This window comes from Andrographis paniculata, unplaced genomic scaffold (assembly GCF_009805555.1).
Source record: "Andrographis paniculata isolate CXL003 unplaced genomic scaffold, ASM980555v1 Contig22END, whole genome shotgun sequence".
NCBI lineage: Eukaryota > Viridiplantae > Streptophyta > Magnoliopsida > Lamiales > Acanthaceae > Andrographis > Andrographis paniculata.
The window spans coordinates 4,075,380-4,095,967 of NW_026137513.1; the positions used below are offsets into that span (position 1 = coordinate 4,075,380).

The 20,588-nt window shown below is 37.3% G+C and overlaps 5 protein-coding genes across 5 annotated transcripts; 4 read left to right on the top strand and 1 right to left on the bottom strand.

Annotated features, from left to right (window-relative positions):
* Positions 1-1,550: 1,550 nt before the first annotated feature.
* LOC127245669 (TORTIFOLIA1-like protein 5) lies at positions 1,551-4,138 on the top strand. The gene is made up of 4 exons (XM_051266674.1): positions 1,551-2,461; positions 2,540-2,636; positions 3,207-3,496; positions 3,585-4,138. Exons 1-4 carry the CDS (start codon positions 1,667-1,669, stop codon positions 3,882-3,884), a joined length of 1,482 nt encoding a protein of 493 aa, XP_051122631.1. The 5' UTR covers positions 1,551-1,666; the 3' UTR covers positions 3,885-4,138.
* Positions 4,139-7,391: 3,253 nt separating this feature from the next.
* On the top strand, positions 7,392-9,610 carry LOC127245708 (glycosyltransferase family 92 protein RCOM_0530710-like). The gene has a single exon (XM_051266723.1). It carries the CDS (start codon positions 7,484-7,486, stop codon positions 9,365-9,367), a length of 1,884 nt encoding a protein of 627 aa, XP_051122680.1. The 5' UTR covers positions 7,392-7,483; the 3' UTR covers positions 9,368-9,610.
* A 901-nt stretch (positions 9,611-10,511) lies between these two features.
* On the top strand, positions 10,512-12,710 carry LOC127245636 (transcription factor MYB1R1-like). The gene is made up of 3 exons (XM_051266631.1): positions 10,512-10,896; positions 11,053-11,261; positions 11,830-12,710. The coding sequence occupies exons 1-3, from the start codon at positions 10,653-10,655 to the stop codon at positions 12,304-12,306; spliced, it is 930 nt and encodes a 309-aa protein (XP_051122588.1). The 5' UTR covers positions 10,512-10,652; the 3' UTR covers positions 12,307-12,710.
* Positions 12,711-13,724: 1,014 nt separating this feature from the next.
* LOC127245639 (uncharacterized) lies at positions 13,725-15,827 on the top strand. The gene is made up of 4 exons (XM_051266635.1): positions 13,725-14,020; positions 14,129-14,249; positions 14,829-15,095; positions 15,604-15,827. Exons 1-4 carry the CDS (start codon positions 13,926-13,928, stop codon positions 15,718-15,720), a joined length of 600 nt encoding a protein of 199 aa, XP_051122592.1. The 5' UTR covers positions 13,725-13,925; the 3' UTR covers positions 15,721-15,827.
* Positions 15,828-15,979: 152 nt separating this feature from the next.
* Positions 15,980-19,693, bottom strand: LOC127245637 (serine/threonine-protein phosphatase PP2A-2 catalytic subunit-like). The gene is made up of 6 exons (XM_051266632.1): positions 19,028-19,693; positions 17,698-17,812; positions 17,118-17,226; positions 16,961-17,038; positions 16,510-16,701; positions 15,980-16,416 (listed from the first exon to the last, which is right to left on the bottom strand). The coding sequence occupies exons 1-6, from the start codon at positions 19,278-19,280 to the stop codon at positions 16,243-16,245; spliced, it is 921 nt and encodes a 306-aa protein (XP_051122589.1). The 5' UTR covers positions 19,281-19,693; the 3' UTR covers positions 15,980-16,242.
* Positions 19,694-20,588: the final 895 nt, after the last annotated feature.

The following is a 20,588-nucleotide window of genomic DNA, read 5'->3' on the forward strand; positions in this document are numbered from 1 at the left end:
CTAAAGTAAATCAAATGTCCCAATCCTATTACTACATCAGGGGTGTTTTCGTACATTCACCCCATTGACTGCATGCCCTTCAAATTAGGTCATCTCACATATATAGAAAAATAAATAAATAAAAATTACACAACACATATATTCAATTCTACCCTCCCTTTTTCTTTTGGCTTCTACACAATTGATACAAATTTATCACTAAAATTTTGGTCACGGGCAATTTCTTGAATTTTAATTTTACATAACTTTTTTAAGGGTGTTAGTTAATTTAACGGTAGTTAAAATTGTAGAAATAAAAATAAGAATTTATGGAATCTGAGACAATAAAATTCATCAATGATTGAATGTCCATATGCTCTGTCACGTGATCTTCTGCAACTCGAGAGGTCAAATTCTCTAACAAAAATGTTATCCCATATCCATTCCACATGTCCTCCATTTATATCTTCTTGAATTCATAGCCACTGACAGAGCCCAGAACCCATGAATCCACACCGTTCATGATTCGACCTTGAAAAATCAGCGGTGTGGATTCATTCAGGACTCGAGCTCCATGGACTCCCCAAGAACCACATCTCATCATTTATACATTTTTCACCTTTACATAGCACCACAAGCTTTAGTTATTTGCAATTTTGGTTTAGTTTGCTTTTTTTCATAGAGATTTTTGGAAACTTTTGGAATTTTAAAAGTTTGAAAAAAAATAAAAAATTAGATTTGATTTTATATTTTGTGAGAAAAAAAATGTATTTAATGTGATGCTTTTTAAAAATTAAATAGTACTAAATGAGTGAAGGTATATTGTGTAAATAAAGCCTACATATTTTCCTGTTCTCAATTGCATTGACTCTCGTATGTTTTTCTTTGTATTGTCCACTTTTTTAACAACAATTAATATCCCAACTCTAAAGGGTAAGTTGGTTGGTTATAAATACTTTTCTTGAGGCCATTTTCATATACTTATTTATAGTAGAAAAAAAATATTTTGTTTGTAATAATATAGAGATTGACTCAAATTTATGTCAATTAATTATGTACATCTCACTAGCCACCATGTGACAAAATTCTTCTGTTTTATATTAGCATCTCATGCATGATGCATACTAATATGATCCAACAGGATGGCAATTTTGTCTTTTTAATATTATTGTTAGATAATAATGCTATTTTACAATTATAATTCTATTATTGATGTTAAGCATATTTGTTGATTAATAATCAAATGGTAAGTTATCAAGAACTGGCTTAATTTTTTATTTTTTATTTAATTTTTTTGTCACAAGTATCCAAAATTTCGGCATAGAATGATAGAATCTTCCTTTTAAGTTTTAACCTAATTTAAAATTAATTAATAAAAATCAAAATTTGATTTTCAGTTACATTTTTAGATTTATCCTTTTGTTACATTTCCAGGACCAGGGAGTTGGGGTTCCAAACTACATGCACCGCTGATCGTTTGATTCTAAGGTCAGATTTAGTTCAGGACCTCGGGTCCCGGATCTTGGAATAATCGATCGAGAGGAAACTGTAACAATATATAAACCTTGATAATGTCCTCTCAAACATATATAAATCCATCGTCGCCGGCGAGTGTATCTTCTCGTCTCCGCCTCCTCCGCCGCATGCCACCGCCGTCTGTAATATTGCACAGTTAATTAAGAAAAAAATGGCGATCACGAAGCAGAACTCCGGCGAGCTGAAAACCCGAGTCAACAGCTGTCTGAACAAGCTCTCCGACAGGGACACGCTTTCCATGGCGGCGAACGAGCTCGAAGCCATCGCTAAGACGCTGCCGTCCGATGGCTTCGCGCCTTTTCTGAACTGCCTCTCCGCCACAGACTCGTCGGAGAAGTCTCCGGTGCGGCGGCACAGCGTCCGTCTAATCGGCGTTCTCTCCGCCGCCCACGGCGACTCGCTGTCGCCCCACCTATCTCGGATGATCTCCGCCGTCGTTCGCCGCCTGCGCGACCCCGACTCCGCCGTCCGATCCGCCTGCGCCGACGCGGCGGCGTCGATCGCCGCGCACGTTAGCTCGCTGCCGTTCGCCGCCATCTTGAGGCCGCTGGTGGAGGCGCTCTTCCGCGAACAGGATTCGAATGCCCAGATCGGCGCCGCCCTCTGCCTCTCCGCAGCCGTCTCGGCGGCGCCGGCGCCCGACGCCGCCGAATTGCGGAAGCTCTTGCCCAGGCTTTTGAAATTGCTAAAAATCGATTCTTTCAAAGCCAAGCCCAATTTATTACACTTCATCGGCACAATTGTCGGCACCTCCGGCGGCGCTAAAAGTAAGAATTTGTTGAATTCTGTAATATCGACGTCGATTCAGTTTCTGAGCAGCGAAGATTGGGCGGCGCGGAAAGCCGCCGCCGCCGTTCTCGAAATAGCCGCCGCGTCGGAGCGGAATTTGGCGGCGGAGTTTAAGGCCGCCACCGTGTCTGTTTTAGACAGCAAGAGATTCGATAAGGTATACACCAAAACCTCAATTTAACAATTTTCCACTCCCTGTAATAAGATTCTCTAAAATTTGCAATTTTGGTTACAGGTGAAGGTCGTGAGGGAGACGATGAATCGGGCATTGGAGGCATGGAAAGGTCTGCCTCAGCCAGGTCTATCTTCTGGACACGTGTCATCATCTGAAGGTATCTGTAATCTTCACCTGTCTCTTCCTGAAATTCATAAATGACGAACAACTAACATTCATGAACTCTCTTTAAATTCCTCGACATACAATCCGTTGCCATATCCAACACGATCAGACAAGTACGTTGAAATATTTTAAATATTTAATTTTAAATTTAATAGATTTCAATTTGATTTTATTTATAGGTTAATTTCTTTAAAATTTTTTATATGAGCTTCTCACTTTAATTATCAATCTAATAATAACTTCGTTGGCGGCTCTAAGATTTCATTTATTTTTTAAATTTAATTATTATATTAAAATATAGTATAAATAAAAAAAATATTATCTTAAAGGTGAAGACTCAACCTTTAGAAGCGAACTGAAGGAGTACAATTTTTTAATTTTTATAATTTATTTTCAAATTCTATAAGTAATAATGAATGTAACAACTTGCCGTTCTTCCAGGTTGTAGGAAGGAAACAACCTTTTGGCATCCGAGGCTTCACATTTTTGTATTACCTCTTTAATTTCACGACAATGACTTTAACGTTAACTTTCACTGTTTCTAATAACTAATTATTTTCAGGACATGAATCCCCGAAAACTCCGGCGACGCCGCAAAAAACGGTTACGACCAAGCCAAGTCCCCTGTCTTCCCTCAGCACACCCAAAAACATTACAACAAATGTAGGGATCAAAAACTCTGTTCCCAAGCTAAACTTCCGGTCCCGAATAGTCCCCCTCGACTGTAATGACTCGGGCGACAACGCTGTAATAGAAAATTCCGAGAACCAGGACCTCGAGTACCTGTCCCTTATCCGTAAACAGCTCCAGCAGATCGAAAACCAGCAGTCGAACCTATTAGACCTCCTCCAGGTGCCGCCAATATCCTCGACAAAAATCTCCTATGGTCTTTCGATTATTACAATGAACTTGTTCCTATGTACTAATGTTGTCTCTTCAGAGATTCATCGGGACCTCGCAAAAGGGGATGACCTCGTTGGAGCGGCGCGTGGACGGGCTGGAGAGGGTCCTCGACGAAATGTCGAGGTTTCCGGGACTCGATTGTGGTAATAATAACAACAACAACAACAACAACAATTCATGTTGTATGATACCAGGGGCAGAATTTCTAAGTCCCAAGTTTTGGAGGAGAGGAGAAGGGCAGACATGTAATTCGAGGATGTCTTCTTCCTTAACAAACCTGTCTGTGCACAGAGACGCCATTGGAGAAGCTGCTAAGCTTGCCAGTCCAAGAAACTGATCATATGATCAATTCTTACAGAGTTAGTTATTCTTTTAGTAAGTTAAGGTAGTAGTAATATATATTTATTGAGTTATTATTATATTTGAAGAGAATTACGTACAAATAAAATTAATGTGTATTTTGGTCAAATATATATACAAAATCGGCCCATAATAACAGAATTTGATTAAAAGGCCCAAATCGAGATGTTTGTATTATAGTGCGAGGACAAAAAAAAAAAAAAAAAAAAAAAAAAAAAAAAAAATCTAAAATACATGTGGTATTTTATCCTTTTTTATGGCCCCCTAATACTATTTTGAGATTCCCAATTAATGCACCAACTAATAAAAATAATAATAATGATAATAATAATTGATAATGTGTAGGGTGCAGAGGTGGTGAGGACCATTTGTTGTTTTCCATTCTGTCTGAGTTTTCCTTTTCTGTAGGGATTTGCAAATTTCAAGTTGATAGAATTAATTAATGAAGTCATATACCAATTTTTATATTGGGGATAAAATAACACATGGTTGAGACTTGATGTTAATGAATTATGCTTTTATTTTTTTATTGGAAAATTAATATGAATATTTTGAAAATAAAAGAAAATTGGTTCTGTTTAGGATAAAGTTTAGGGAGGTATTTAGAATTTTGAAAATTTGTAAGATATAATTTTTTTTTTTTGTTTGATGCGATGTTTTATAAGAAAATATATATATATATATTATGTCTGTGCTAAAACTAATAGTCTCATTTTCATAAATAACAATATAATTAACATTACTTTTTCATTATTATTACACAATTGCCACTATTTTTTACACTAATACACTCACGAGGGCAAAAAAAGTCTTTTACTCGTACTTTTTACCTATTACCAATCTAATATCAATATTTCTTAAATTTCGTATCACGCACAACTCAGACTATAATTTTAGGACGGAGGGAGTATATTTGATATAATATTTTAAAAAATAAATAATGTTAAATAAGTAAAATTGGGTAAAGTAAACAAAACTCATTTTTTTCAAGCCTTGGATACTCAACATTCGATGATGATAATTAAAATAGATGACTTGATAGTATAGGGTTAAACTTGTGACGGTGAGTGAGATGATAGATCAAACCCCCGATAATAGATAATAATTTTTTATGCAATATTATTAAAAATGTTTTGTAATAAAAATATAAATCTAGAGTTAAAAATATAGTATATTGATAAACTTTTACTAAAACAAAAATTTCATCTTATTTTTCAGCATACTATATTAACTATGTGCAATTGTAGTATAAAAATACATGTACCAAAATTAGCATACTATATCAATCCGGGATGGTCCGGAGCGGGTTCGGTATAAAATTTTATAATGCAACGGGTTATGAATTTTGAAATTTTTAAGTTTCATTAGATTTTGGGACGAGTTATGCTTTTGATAAAAACAAAAAAAAAATAAAAAAATAAAAAATAAAATTACTCAGAATCCGGCCTATTCAGAATCGATTTAAATTAATAATTATAAAATTTATTACTCCCTCCAAACGGGACAAATTTATTCATTTAAGATTTTATAATAAATTTAAAAATAATAATATTCATTAGCTAGTGAAAGCTTGTAATATAGTTTTGACTATTTTGTCATTTGTACTCTTTGTTCTATGATACATGTAATTTTATATTTGTAATTTATATAAAACGAATATTTTAGGATTAACGTATTATTACTTTCACTATAATAAAAAATAAATACTTTGCAGCAAGACATAAGAAATAAAGTGGAATTTTAGGTAGACCCCAAACCCGACGGATTTTGGAGCAAGATTGAGATGGGACGAGCCAAATTTTGGGGCCTATAATTTTCTGATGGAACGAATTTTCCGGCCTGCAAAATTCGTCTCGTCCGTCGCTATCCCTAATTATATATAATGAAATATGATAGTTTAGAGAGTAGAATGTTATATCATTAAAAGATAATTAAATTTAATATTTTAAAAATTTTAAAGTAAAGAATAAGCTCAAGCATTATTATGAAAATATAAAGTAAGACTATAATATTCACACAGTTCACAAAATTGTGCTAATTTTTTCGTATTTTTAAATTGTTATTTCAAACTTTGCATCTAATCTCCTAAACTATATATTTAATTGCAAATAAATTTTAAAATTTTCAGACTCATAAAATTATAAATATATTTATTCTTCTTATATTTAAACTCAGTGAACAATAAAAGGAAGACAACTGTACTTTATGTAAAAATAAAAGGATGTTTTAGTATTAGAATTCGATTCTTTTTTATTATAATAGAAAAATGATACTTTTGAGTGCGACATACAAAAATGATAAAAAAATATATTTTTGATCGGTATGGATTAAATATTTTATTAATTAATGAAAATGTGTAAGATAATACGATATTTATATCATTACAAGTACAAAGAAAACGTTATACCAAATCAAACACCTATATGTCCATATAAATCAATTGTTACATATGTAACAATACATTTGTGATTTATATAAAAAAATTAGATATATATTGATATTAATTTATAATTATTTTTATTGTAAAATAAAAGAAATACAATTAGATATAATAGACAAAATGATAAAAGTATACTCCCTCCGTCTCGCTATTATGTTCACATTGTCGTTTTTATCCGTAAAATGATTATACATTTTAATCTTATTTTAAAATTTTTAGTTTATAATTTATTTATTTTTAATTAAACTACTTAACTATTTTAATATTTATACATAATTAATTATATAATTTTTTTTTACTAATATATTTTTAATTATTTATTAATTATATTTATTTTAAATTCTGACATATAATATGAAATATGAAATGTAAAAAATATATTGTTACTACTGGTTTAATTTATAGTTTAAAAAGTATGTTTATGATATTTTACTCAAAATTCACGAAACTATCTTCGATGAATCTTTACTGTGATTTTTTTTCCCCAATATTATTATACTTTGATATGTATATTTTGCATTTTTTGTTATTGAAAGTAAAAATTATCTATTTATTTTTGTTGTATAAATAAATTCCACTATATATTAAAAAAAATTATATTTATAATAATTTTATATATAAAAATATCACCCACTACTATTACAATATAACATTTATTAAGTTTTTACAAAATAAATATATACATTAAAAGGCTAATCACAAAAATTGCTATAATTAAAATAGGGTTTTAATTTTTCGAAATTCTTTTAGATGAGGACAAAGGGAGTGAGTATATATAAAATAAATAAAAATAATCTTTATATAATAATTAAAAAAAAGAAAAAGAAAAAAAAAAGTGGAACGGTAAATTCTCTTTCCCTTGACATCTTCCGGATCACCGGGAAGAGCAGCTAAACCTCTAAATTGACAGGACCACAACGCCAGAAAAATCTCTACTGTCCATCCGCCCACGAACGGTGCAGATCTTCTGGATCAGTACTCCAAGGGCGCCCCAAAAAGATGTCCGCTGAAAGCAAAAGTAAGGAAGAAGACAACCTCAACAGCACTGCTCTGTCGGTACATATCCACAGATCTGCAGAAGGAATTTCCCATTCGCGATTCTCATCACACCTTGCAGAGATCCTAATTCCTTACAAATGAGCTCTGCAGATCAACGCCGCAAGAGAAAACGCATTCTCCGACACTACTACTACTACAATTCGGATTCGCCATTGTTGTCTCTTCGCCATCTCTTCTCTGTGAGATCTCTCCTTCTCTGCTTCAGCTTCCTCACCTTAGTTTATATCTTGCCCCACTCAATCCCACTCGCTTCTTCTGCTTTCCACCCCGTTTTAGTAGTTTCGAGCTTATCCCTGTTGTCGTCGTCGTCTTCCAGCTCCACTAGGGCCGAATCAGTCGACGAATTTGGGGGCAATCTTTTGCAGCCCCCAAAAGTAGAATCTAGGGTTTTGTTCCCCGACCATGTCTTACTGTTAATTGGTCGGGAGAAGATTCATGGTAACTACCCTGCTGATGAATTAGAGTGTGTTTATCATCGTCATAACCGAAATATAACCGTTAGAGATTTCAGCGAAGATTTGTCGGTGAAAAACGTTCTGTCTTTCGACGATTACGATGAATTTAGGGCTATTGTGAGATGCCCTCTTCCGCCTGTAAATTATTCCTCAGCTGACGTGATTTTGAAGTGGAAAGATCAAAATCGGGTTTGGATTGGTAATAATCAGACAGGAGTCGATTCTTGTTCTTGGGATAATGTTGTCTATGCTGCTGCGATGGATAAGAACACTGCTGTTGTGTTTGTAAAAGGATTAAATTTGAGGCCTGGTCGGGAGTCGAATCCGAACTTGTTTACTTGCCATTTCGGGTTCGGGAATGGCAAGTATGTGGTTCGGACATCGGCATTAACCGCCGCGCAGGAGGTTGTCCGATGTCCGATCCCGACGGACTTAAGAAGCAGCTCGGGATTGAGTGTGACCGTTGGAGTTAGGCGCGGCCCCCGGGGGCGCACGCTAATGCAGTCTGTGGCGAGAATATTCAATTCGTTGTCTGAAAAGGAGAGGCGAATTGATAACGGGAAATTCGAGCTTTGCGTATGCACGATGGCGTGGAATCAAGCATCCGCGATCCGCGAATGGATAATGTACCATTCGTGGCTCGGGGTTGAGAGATGGTTCGTTTATGACAACAACAGCGAGGACGGGATGGACGAGGTTGTCCGGGCGCTCGACCGCGAGAATTACAACGTCACGCGGCACGTGTGGCCGTGGATCAAGACGCAAGAAGGTGGATTCTCGCATTGTGCCATAAGGGCGCGGGACGAGTGCGAATGGGTCGCGTTCATGGACGTCGACGAGTACTTTTACTTCCCGTACGCGACCCCGAAGCACCTGAGGTTCCGGAAATCGAGCGTCGCGAATAAGCACGCCCTCCGCGATTTGTTAGCGAATATTTCGTCGTCGTCGTTGTCATCGAGGCCTATTGCGGAAATCAGGACTACTTGCCATAGCTTTGGGCCGTCAGGGCTGACCGTGCCGCCCCCTCAGGGGGTCACCGTTGGGTACACGTGTCGTCTACAAAGTCCCGAAAGGCATAAGTCGATCGTGAAACCGGAGGCTTTGGATACAACGCTGCTAAATGTTGTTCACCATTTTTACCTCCGGAAGGGATTCAAGTACATAAACTTGCCGCAGAACACGGCGATCATTAACCATTATAAGTACCAAGTTTGGGAGGTTTTCCGAGCCAAGTTTTATCGTCGCGTCGCGACGTACGTCGCGGATTGGCAGCAGAATCAGAATGAAGGTTCTAGAGACCGAGTCCCCGGGCTAGGGACGGAGGCCATCGAGCCACCTGATTGGCCGCAGAAGTTCTGCGAGGTCTGGGACTCGGGCCTGCGGGACTTCGTTCTCGCCATGCTCCCCGATTCTTCCACAGGTTTGTTGCCGTGGGAGATGACGACAACGATAACAACAACAACAACGACGACGATGATGACAAAGAAGTACCGATCCCGGGAATAGAGATTTCGATACATATTCGTTTATTGTTTTTACGACTATTTGATTTCTGTCTTTTTTGGCGATTGCTCGTAGACGACAGGTTAGAAAGGCAATAGGTTTCGATAGAAGATACATATACATACATATATATATATATATGTATTGTGATTTGTGACCTTGAGAGCTATAGACGTCCTCCCGTCCTCCTTGTATAATCGAACGTTTGCTTCACTGATATGGATATGGAAAATATGGAATTCCAAATGGTTCTTACTTTGGATTAAATTTTATTGTTGTGTTTCAGACTGTTGTAAACGAATTAACTTATAAGTTTGATCTTTTAGATAAGATAGTCGTTTAAGTCTCTAATATGTCGTTTTTATTTGAGACATATATGCATGTTTGAGACATGCATATAGAAATTTTGCATAAATTCTCTGTTAACAGAAAAACATATGTGGTCGTAGACATGAATTGATGGAATTGGAAGTTTTGGGAGAAATGTGATTGCTTTAGTGGGGTCATAATGATATTGGGTGTTGTTATCTATCCTCACAATCGATCACAAAATCCACCCACCAGCAGCCACCATTGGTGATTTTTAAACAAAGGCTATTAAGCAATTTACATGTAAATGCCATGTCATGTAATGTTGCAGAATATGCTCTTTTGACGGCCCATAAACGTTCTTCTTCTCCACCACCCCTTTTTTATTTATATTATTTATTTATATATCTGAGAAATTATTTATTTTACAAATTGGTTTAAGTCTTCCAGGAGGAAGGAGCACCCGGTTCTGGATTTTTGTAACTCGAAACACAAGCACCGTTGATTTACGATACATCGATGGCGTGTGTTTCTTGGGAGTTGAAGTCCAGGGAGCTTGTAGGAAGGAAGGAGGTCAGTGCCACCAACACCAGGTATTTCTCACCCATTACCCTTCATTTAGATAATTAATGATGAGATTAGACACGGACGGGGAACTTATCCTCTGCTTCGCGGATTCTAAATTCTGTGGCAGATGGAACTTGTTAATTGGAGCTTTTGACACGTGTAGGGTTGAGATTTTGTGATTATTTACCATACCGTGTGCCGTCGACGCACCGGATTGTTTCCCTTTGAGAAGGAAATATAGCGCAATCTGATTGGACAATAAAATGACAAAAACCCTCATTTCTACGGAAACTGAAACACTGCGCAAATTTACAGCTCAGAAGTCACGGCTGTCCATAGAAAGTCCGGTGGCGAAGACTAGCTGAGCATCCAATCGTACGGAGGCTCCGGCGGAGTTGCGTCCTTCACCGCCATGTCGGCAGCGCACAGCAACTGTTCGGAGAATTCCGATGGACGGAGCGCCGGCGGCGGGAAAGGATTCATGCTGTTCGGGGTGAGAGTGATGATGGAGGAAGGATCGTTCAGGAAGAGTGCTAGTATGAATAACCTGGCTCAGTACGATCAACAGCCTCAGGACTCCGGCAATGATGTCGCCGCTGGATATGCTTCGGACGACGTCGTTCATCCGTCCGGCAGGAACCGCGAGCGGAAAAGAGGTAATTAGACATGTCTGTGCCCTAGAAATTTGTATCGGATCAATTGAACCGATCGTATCCGTTGATGGTGAATAAGCTTAAGTTGTTATTATTATTTTCATTTTTTAAGCGATTGTTGAATTTTGATTTCGGAGTTTGTCGCGTGACGGTATACAGGCGTTCCGTGGAGTGAGGAGGAGCACAGACTGTTCCTGTTGGGGCTGCACAGAGTCGGTAAGGGAGATTGGCGAGGAATTTCGAGGAACTATGTGAAAACAAGAACACCTACTCAAGTTGCGAGCCATGCTCAGAAGTACTTCCTCCGCCGGAACAACCACAGCAGGCGGCGCCGGAGATCCAGTCTTTTCGACATTACAACTGATACGGTATTATCATCAAAACATTCGTTCTTTCCAATTTCATATTTAGGAAGCTTTCATGTATTTGACTTTTAGCATATGCTAGTATTCAATAGTTATTTGAGCATCCAAACCTAACGGTGATCAAAATTGCATAAATGATGAGTTTCATGATTAGGTCTAGATGGTGATGTCTATTGCTTTGTTTCGTTTATTAGGAATATATATATATATATATATTTATGAATATGGACCACTGGTTGTATGTGTTGCTTTGTGTCAATAATTGCTTGCTTGCCATATCCTGATTGCTTATTAGTGTGGATAAATTCTCACCATCAAGCCTTAGTTTTGGAAAATCTTATATGCAGGTTAGTCAGTAGGTAGTAGAAGTATTAGGTTCTTTACGCCGTTGCACGTGACAGAGTTGAATTAATCGACTGCGTAAAGGATAAAAAAGTTGTATGGTCACAAGGAATTGGTTGTCTTGTGTATCTGGTTCTACTCTCTAGTTTGACAATGATTTCTGGCTTTAAATGCTTCCATGTCTGCATTTTGTATCTTCCTCACTTCCTGTCATTTTGCATTTCAACAGGTGACATCCGCAAGTGAAGATCAGATGCATCAAGAAAACGCACCTCAGCCACCAATAATCCCCCGACAAAACCTTAGTAAGAATCCCGAGAAGTTTCCTGTGTCAAACTTCCCTGCAGCCGTGACACCTCTTTCTATACCTATCCCAATCCCAAGTGAAAGTCCCATGGAAGATCTCACACTCGGACAAGTCAATCAGCTGAACAATTCTCCCCGGCCCATAAGGCCAATCCCCATTTTACCCATCCCTCCATCTTCCAAAATGGCCAATCTCAACCTAAGCAAGACTACAAACCTCGAACCACCATCTCTGTCCCTTAACCTGTCTGTATCGTCACAAACCCCTCCGCCCCCATCTGAGGAACAGCCATCGTCCAATGAGCAGTCGCCGCGTGCACAACATCCACCGCCTTTCAAAGCAATGCCTGCCAGCTTTAATGGAAGTGGTGGGGATAGCAGCATCATTAGTGTTGCTTGATGGTTGGTTGATGATAAATATTGATAGTGATTTATGTGCTGTAAAGGTCGCCGAATCTGCTGTGCTCCTTTTCAAGTAGTAATGCTATATCTTATTTCCACTGTCGAAAAGAAAAAGAAGGAGAAAAAGCTAGAAGATTGGATAAAAATAAAAAGGGGACTCAGGTTTGATTCGCATACCTCTGAAATAGAATATTTCTGGAGATTTAGATTATTATTTGTTTGGATGGATTTATGGATAGATAAATTAAATGTAATAATATATATATCTCTTATTGTACAGTGTAGATTTGGGAGAAATGGTGACACTATGTTTTAGTAGCTTGGAAAATTCCTGTCCTGTTCTAGTCTATTGTAAAATTCTCACTTGTGGAGATAATTTATGATGTTTAGTCTTTTTTAGTATTTGAAAACTTTAATTGATCACTGAGGCTACTGAGTAATCTTCATTTTGATCATTAATGTCTTAATTCTTGCAACATGAGATCTTATATTGATCGAAAGATGAAAACATTAGTTCATGTAACAACAGGTAGCACCAACAATGCAAATCTATTCGACATTTTTTTAAGACAACCTTGGAAGATCACTTTATCCGAGGAGGAAAGCCCTTTGAAGCGCGACTCGGAGAGTCCTCTGCCGTGAGGTCATAATGGTTCTTTCTGTGGACATGTTCGATGTAGTCTGAAAAACTCCGGTCATCAATACCACCATCATCGCCGGCTACATAAATCCTGTCCGGCAACGAAGGGCTATTCATCACCTGGGATGCGGTCTGCGGAGCTTTGTACTGCAAGCTTGACGAAAACCCTGGGAATGGTTCTATAGGAATGATTCTCTTCGCCACCCGACTCGAAGACAAAAACGATGAAGTATATCTACTTACACTGTGCCATGTTGTTGTCTCCATGGACTTCTCAAGCCTTCCCTGTCTGTTTCTTTCAGGCATTGCAGCTAAATGAGGTTATGTAGTGAAAAGGGATTACACAACACATGTATATATATCTGCAGGAAAGTTCGAGAATGATTAATCTTCCCACGTAGACACCAGGAAGAATCAATCTTGCATCACCCAATGACGTCATCAGCCCCAATTGTAGTGATTATTTCCCTCTGTCAACATCAACGAATCAGAATGTTGAATTCAGCAGGATAAGCAAGAAATAGATCGACCAGCAGCTATGTGGCATTTCGTCGAACAGTTTGAATGCAGGTCGAATATTTGATCCTGATATGATGGACGGCTGAGATTTTCGGATGCATATCTGCACTGATTTGGATCGATTCCTTCTCTCCCAAATCAAAGTGATGATCTTTTCATCAAGAAAATTGGGCCATCGATTTTTATGTTATGCCCATATTTTTATGTACGGTCCGATTTTGAGGAAGTTCGAATCTAATAAGGTGGTCTTGTTCTGGACACTCTGTTTCGTTTTCTGCTGTAGCTATGGCGGAAACGGAAGTTTGGTGAGGATGTGTTTGCAATATGAAAGACTTCAGGGGCCAGGTGAAATAAAACATAAATTGGGGGACTGTATGTAATAAAGGACAGATGGAATTGAATTTGAGAGACCTGCGAACTCAATTGCCCTAAGATTAACACGATACGTTACAGAGGAGATGAAGATGCTTTGTTCGGACAGACCGCCATTGATTCAGCTTCTTTTATGTATATTTTCGATTGGCTCCATGCGTCTATCGGTCGCTTACAATTCGTGAGTTGAATTTTCATTTTTTGTAGAAAATTGTTTTGTTTTTGGAGTTAAGTTTGGGAAATATCTTTGTGAGATTGGATTTTGAGTGATTGATGGTCGAAATCGCAGAGAATCGACGGAAATGAAGGGGAGAAGCCTGATGGGGATCAAGGAGACGCCGGAGGGAGGAAACGTTACCTTTGATTGCACGCCTTCGGGGCCGTGCATCCCCTGCTCTCACGCGGAAAAGGTGTTTCTTCTCCCTAAATTTTTAGGGTTTTGAATTCGTGTTGCTTTCGAATTTGTGCTGTTTTCTGTGATCTAGATTCGCTTTAGGTGTTCATTAGGATGACAGTTTAAACACTCTTGTATATATTTGTGGATTCCAATTGATGTGATTCTCGTGGATGTATAAGCTGATTGAAGGTGGAAGAAGCTTGTGCATCTTTTATCTTTATCGTATCATCGCCTTGAGGTTGCATTTGGGGAATGAACTAATGTAGATTAGGCAAGTGCATTAGATGAAAGCTACTGTTTGTGATGGATTGATTGTTAAGGGAAGTGAGAATCCTCATGTAAGAAGCATTTCGATGCTGGGAATTCCTTCGTTGTAGACATTGGTCTGATTCTAATTCTACGAATTCATATTTGCCATCATTTCTGAGGTTTGATGGATTCGAGATTTTGGCTTAATTTGTCTGCTTGATACATTGAAAAAAGATGTTAAGATTTTCCTTTGTTCTATGTATATATATGTATGTATAATTTTTTTCTCTTGTATTTTATCTGTATGTGTGTTCTAAAGCAAGAATAGTTTACTGTTTCTTAGAGTGATGAAAAATACCACTGTGGCGAAACTGGATATCGGATTCGTTTGAAATGTTTACCCACCAGATCAACTTCAAAAGATGAGAAAAGCAAGAAACCGGAGAAGACAAGGTCTACTCTGGAGAGATATTTAGGTGTTTCTTCGACAAACCGAAGAAGATTGGTAACTGATTCATCAAAATCAGGAGGTGGATCAACTGCATATGTCACATACAGAAGCTGCATACCTGCTGTCAATGAAGAAAGATTGTCAGTGCTCGGCTTTGAGGTAAGTTGATCAATGCCTTTTATACACCACTTGTCGTCTTCTTCTAACTGAAGTTTTACTCCGTTTGAGCAATATAAAGACAAGAAAATAAAGAAATATGAGCTTGGAATATGTTCGTGCTCCTATTACAACTCATTGATCAGACAGCTTTGCTTGACCTAGGCAATGTTATAGTTGTCAGACATAATATATATTAGCTGAACAGCGGAGTTCGATGAAAAGGGAGAAAGAAAAACAAGGTTATAATCAATCTCAAAGATGGATCAAGGGAATTTAATGATGGTAGAGTAGAGTTCTTTCTATGGATGCAAACAAGAATTCATTCAATGAATGTTTGTTTTTCTGTTTTTTTCATGACAAGTATATATGGATAGAGCTTTGCATTTTCTTTGTGGACTATATTATCTTCCTCAATTTTGTCGTCTGAACATTCATAACAGATCAAGTAAACAGTGACTTAGACTTGTAATCTGACTCCGGTGTCGTCTCCATTGTTCTCTTCCTGCAGGCACTTATGTTGGCTTTGCTTTTAGGCAGCGGCTCCTTTATATACTTAAGGCGAAAGCGAAGCAGCCTCGCAGCTGGCGGTGTTCCGATGAGAATCCCAACCAGTTCAAGATTTTAATCTCAAACTCATTTTTTGCATACTTGCAATATATTTTTTGTGAAAATTGCTACCAAATGTGACAGCCCAAAACTTGTTTCTATGTAACTTTTGATTTTTTCCTGCAATCAGGAGTTCCTATAACATATATAATATACATATATATAATCTAACAAATGTCTTTTAAAAAAATGATATAGCTACTTCTTCAGGTTCTATCAGATTTTGGGCAAAAGTAAAAATGGGACATGGAGAAACTACTACAAATTGACAACAAAAATTGAGTTTACAGTTTCCACATAATATATTATCCAATTCTTCAGTGCTATTTTCTCTTTTCAAGAAAAAAAAATTAAATATACAAAGACCAAATATACTCTCCCTCCCATCAAATTGTCCCGGGCAGATAAACAAAGTCAGGAGTAGAGCAAACTCCAGATAAAGAATGGTGCAGACATTGAAACCTCAGCAGCAGATTTACTCTTTCTCAAGCAACATCTACAAGAACCAACCAACAGAAAATGCATTCTGACAGCCCTAAGCTCACAAGAAATAATCCGGCGTTTTGCGCGTTGTGTCCGGCTCGATCTGTCGAGGAGCTGGGTCGAACTGAAGGAAGTTTTGCTCCATGTTCTCCCCGATTTCGAGTATTGCAGCCATGTTCCCGCACCGGTAGCAGTAGTTTGGCGCGCTGAAAACTGTCACTACATTCTTGTCCTGGGAATTCGGATGGTATGTAAGAATGTTGAATTGATAATTGTTTTAACTACTTGCAAGAGTTAGGGGGTGTGGTTGGGATTAGGGAAGAACCTGACACCAATTGTAGCCCTCCATGACGAGCTGGTGTGCTCTTGAGATTAGGGTGAGGCCATTGGTGTGGTTGAACTGGCCGGCTATGTCTTGTCCGAAAGTGTAGCCGGCCCCACGGGGGGATATGCCCCAACCGCATCGATCATCTGGATCAGACCATAGGAGATCACACATAGGCCCTTCATGAGGAACCTACGAGTTCACCAAAAAGAAGATAAATAAATGAATCTGGGCAAGAAAAACAAGAAGACAAAACTGAAAACATCTGAGCATATAAACAAGGCTACTAATTAGTTATGATGGAAGGGTCAACAATGGAAATGAATAAGCAAGTGAACTATACAGACGCTTCACATACCATAGAAGAACGCAAAGGATAAGTTAAAGAGGAGAATCCACACAAGATAAAAGATAAGCTGTAAAGCATATTGAAACCCTGGACAGTTAATACCTCCTGTATACGATCCAAAGCTCGAATGTTATCTAAGGTATCAAGTGATGGTGAAAGGCCACCATGCAAACAGAAGACCTGAAACACATCGTCAGAACACCAGAGACGTTCAGATTCAATATTTAAGACGAAGTATCACAGAGAAAATTATCCAAACCTGACTCTCAATAAGTGCTGTCAAAGGCAAGTAGTCGAAAAGATCAGTGAAATACTTCCAGACATTGGCATTGCCATACTTCCTCAAGCATTCATCATAAAAGCCATACCTAGCATAGAAAAAAAACAAAAGATTATTTGTTATCACTTCCTTTGCAGTTAGATGCATCCCGATACATAGTTCCCTGTCCATCCCACCAGATAATCCTAAAGCTAAAGCCGCTCTTTGAAACATTGGGCGTTGCCCATTGAAAGTTATTATACTTAACTTAATAGTTCCGTTCAAAATTTTTCCACTTTTTGCTTTTCTAAGTTTCAATGGAAACTTTAATGAAAGATGCAACTGTTTTAAATTATAATCAAATGGCAGAGTTTTGAAATTAGACATAAACCAAGTACTTCTGTTCTTTGTATTTATATTTCTTTATTTGTATTGGACAATTGTTAGAGAGTAATGAAATGTTTTCTAGATTGCATGCCTCATTTTAATAATGCATCAAAATATAAGCCACGATTAAGTGCACCTTACAAGTTAAATACTTATCTAAACCCCAATATAACAGCATAGGCAGAGTGCTTACACTTGTGTGATTTGTCGGCTTTCATGATTTCCTCTGAGGATTGTGATTCTATCTCTATAACGAACTTTTAGAGCCACTAGAAGTGTGACTGTCTCCACTGAATAGTACCCACGATCTGCAGTAAATAAAAACTAGAATGTCACCGATCAGCAGAAGTAAAGGACATGTTAGACCTCATCAAGCTTCTCAACCCTTCAAAACTAGTACTGCATGACATAATTTGCTTTCCTGATTTAAAAGTCTAGTACTCAATCGTTACCTGTATCTAAAATTTGCTAGTAAATATAGATGTGTTTACACCATAGAATCTAATAAGCATATAATGTGTATAGAATTAAAAACACATACTGCATGCTTCTCAATCGGAAGATTGATGCAATGGTTAATATAACAACATAAGAACCAATCGATAAACAGAATCATACTTTCTTCCGTTTCTTGCGTGCATGGACAAGCCACTTGTTTGTATTCACCAACAAGGCAGCAACCAAACTTGAACTATATATCATAATGAATGGAAAATCTAAAAAAAAAAACAACTTTTTGTCATCAATTTTGTTCGCTTTGAAACCAGTTCCATTGAAAATCCCAGATAATTTGAACGGTGATGACACCTATAAAGGCGTATTTTGTACGCATTTCCGTTGGCGTCATGTATAAAAAGTCTCGGGGAATAAATAGTATGTAAAGACACGTGGCCAGCAAAGGAAGACATATATCCTCAACAACATTACTAGACTCCACCAACATTCGCATTATTGACATCTCAACATTTCAACGCGAATCACTGTCCCAAAAGTGATACCCGATCAGCTTAAATAAAACTACAACCTAAATTCGCGGAGCCACCATACTGATCACTTGATCAAATTACTTAAAACTCGTGAGAGATCTACTTAACCATTATTGGCAAGCTCTTCAGGTACCAATTGAAGCTTAATAATTAAACTCCCATTCTTAATTTGAGGACAACCTAAGATCATGAATTTGCAGAGGAAACAACTTCAATCAATAGATCACCCCCACCCCACCCCATACCCCCATCAAAGAACCAGCAGATTTTAAAACAAAAATTTGAAGACAGAGTGGGCATCAATTCAAGCATCATTCAGAGACTACACAGATAAACATTCAAACCAAATCAAAAATCATTAATCTACCTCCACAACATCCACCAAATCAGCTTCAGTCCAACACCCACAATTAAAACAAGTAACAAACTAACTACTCCAAATATACCCAATATCATATGCATCAACACACATACATATCACACAACAGCTTCGTGCGGTAAATTCACCGAATACCACAAGAAAAAGCGAAAACTTACCGACGTAGTCTCCCATGAAAAGGTAGTTCGTATCCGGAGCGTTGCCGCCGATACGAAAAAGTTCGATCAAATCGTAGAACTGCCCATGGATATCGCCGCACACAGTCACGGGGCACTTAACCGGTTGAACGTTCCACTCCTCCACCAAAATCGCCCGCGCTTGATCGCACAAAACCTTCACCTCCGCCTCCGACAGCGGCTTGCACTCCATCAATTGCTCTATCTGCCTATCCAAATCCCCGTGCCCCGGCATTTTCTCGAAAGGAAAACAAGCTCCCTCCCTGTTTCAGCTCCTTGAATTCTCTTCCAAAATTGAATCGCCAAAAATCAAACCCCCAGAACCAATCAGCCACAGGATCACCTGAGATCTAGCTTTCAAAATCCTTCCACCGCGAAGAAAATCGAAAAACAGGCATAGATCTTTTCGATAGCTTTCAATTGCTGAGATTCGTTTCCATTAGAATCTAGACACAGGAAATAGTTCAAATACTTTTCAACCATTTACGGCGATACATTCCATCATGTATACACAGATCTATATATGTATATACGTTGTATCTATAGATTTGGTTTCTAGTTGGTCTGTGAAGACACTGGAACAAGAAGAAAATGGTTGAATGCCAAATGAGTCCCAAATGAAATGGAAATGAAATGGAAATTCAGTCAGTGCCCGCTACATTTTGTTAAATAAATAAATATACAAAAGAAATAAAAAGAAAGTAGGAACAAATTTCTCGCCTCGGTGGCTGAAAATGAACATTGGTGCGGGACACGTGGCGAGCCGGCGGCTCATATTAGGGTTTCGCTTCGATTCTTTCCTGTCTTTGTTGGGCTTTAAAGCCCAATTAGGTCTTAGCTTTGGATCATAAAATTGGGCTAAAGGCCCAATAAAAATACTAAGAACTTAGTGGATATTAGGCATAGAGATGAAATTGCAAAAGAATGTAAATAGACAATAGAATTATAAAGAAAAATAATTTAAAATTTAATTAATTCAATAAAGAATGAGAATTATGAAAAATATTTTTTTGATTTTTTTAAATAATAAATTAGATATGTAAGATCATTAGTATAATTTTTTAAAAGATGGTAAAAAAATCAATATGTGAAAAATAAATTAAATATGATGTTTTATAAAATTGAAATATATAATTTAAATAATAAAAAAATCAAAATAAAAAATAAAAATAAAAATAAAAATAATACTCAATATACAATATACAATTTTCAACTTTTCTCTATATATGACAAATAAGATCACTTTTATTTATGTGTTTTTAAAACAATGTAAAATTGATTTTTTTTTAGAATAAATATACAAAATAAAAAATAGATGTTTGATTTGATATTTTTTTAAAAAAAAAATTGAATAAATAATTAAAATCTTTACAAATACTTCAAACAACCCTTTAAATTCTAAAATTCTATTGATAATATTACAATAATTTGTAATATTTCCCATACAATTTTATGACAAACAACTTTGATGGGCATGAAGAAATGAGTGATCCTTAGCTTCTCATTGCAAGACATAAATAGGATTTGAACTAATGAGTGACTC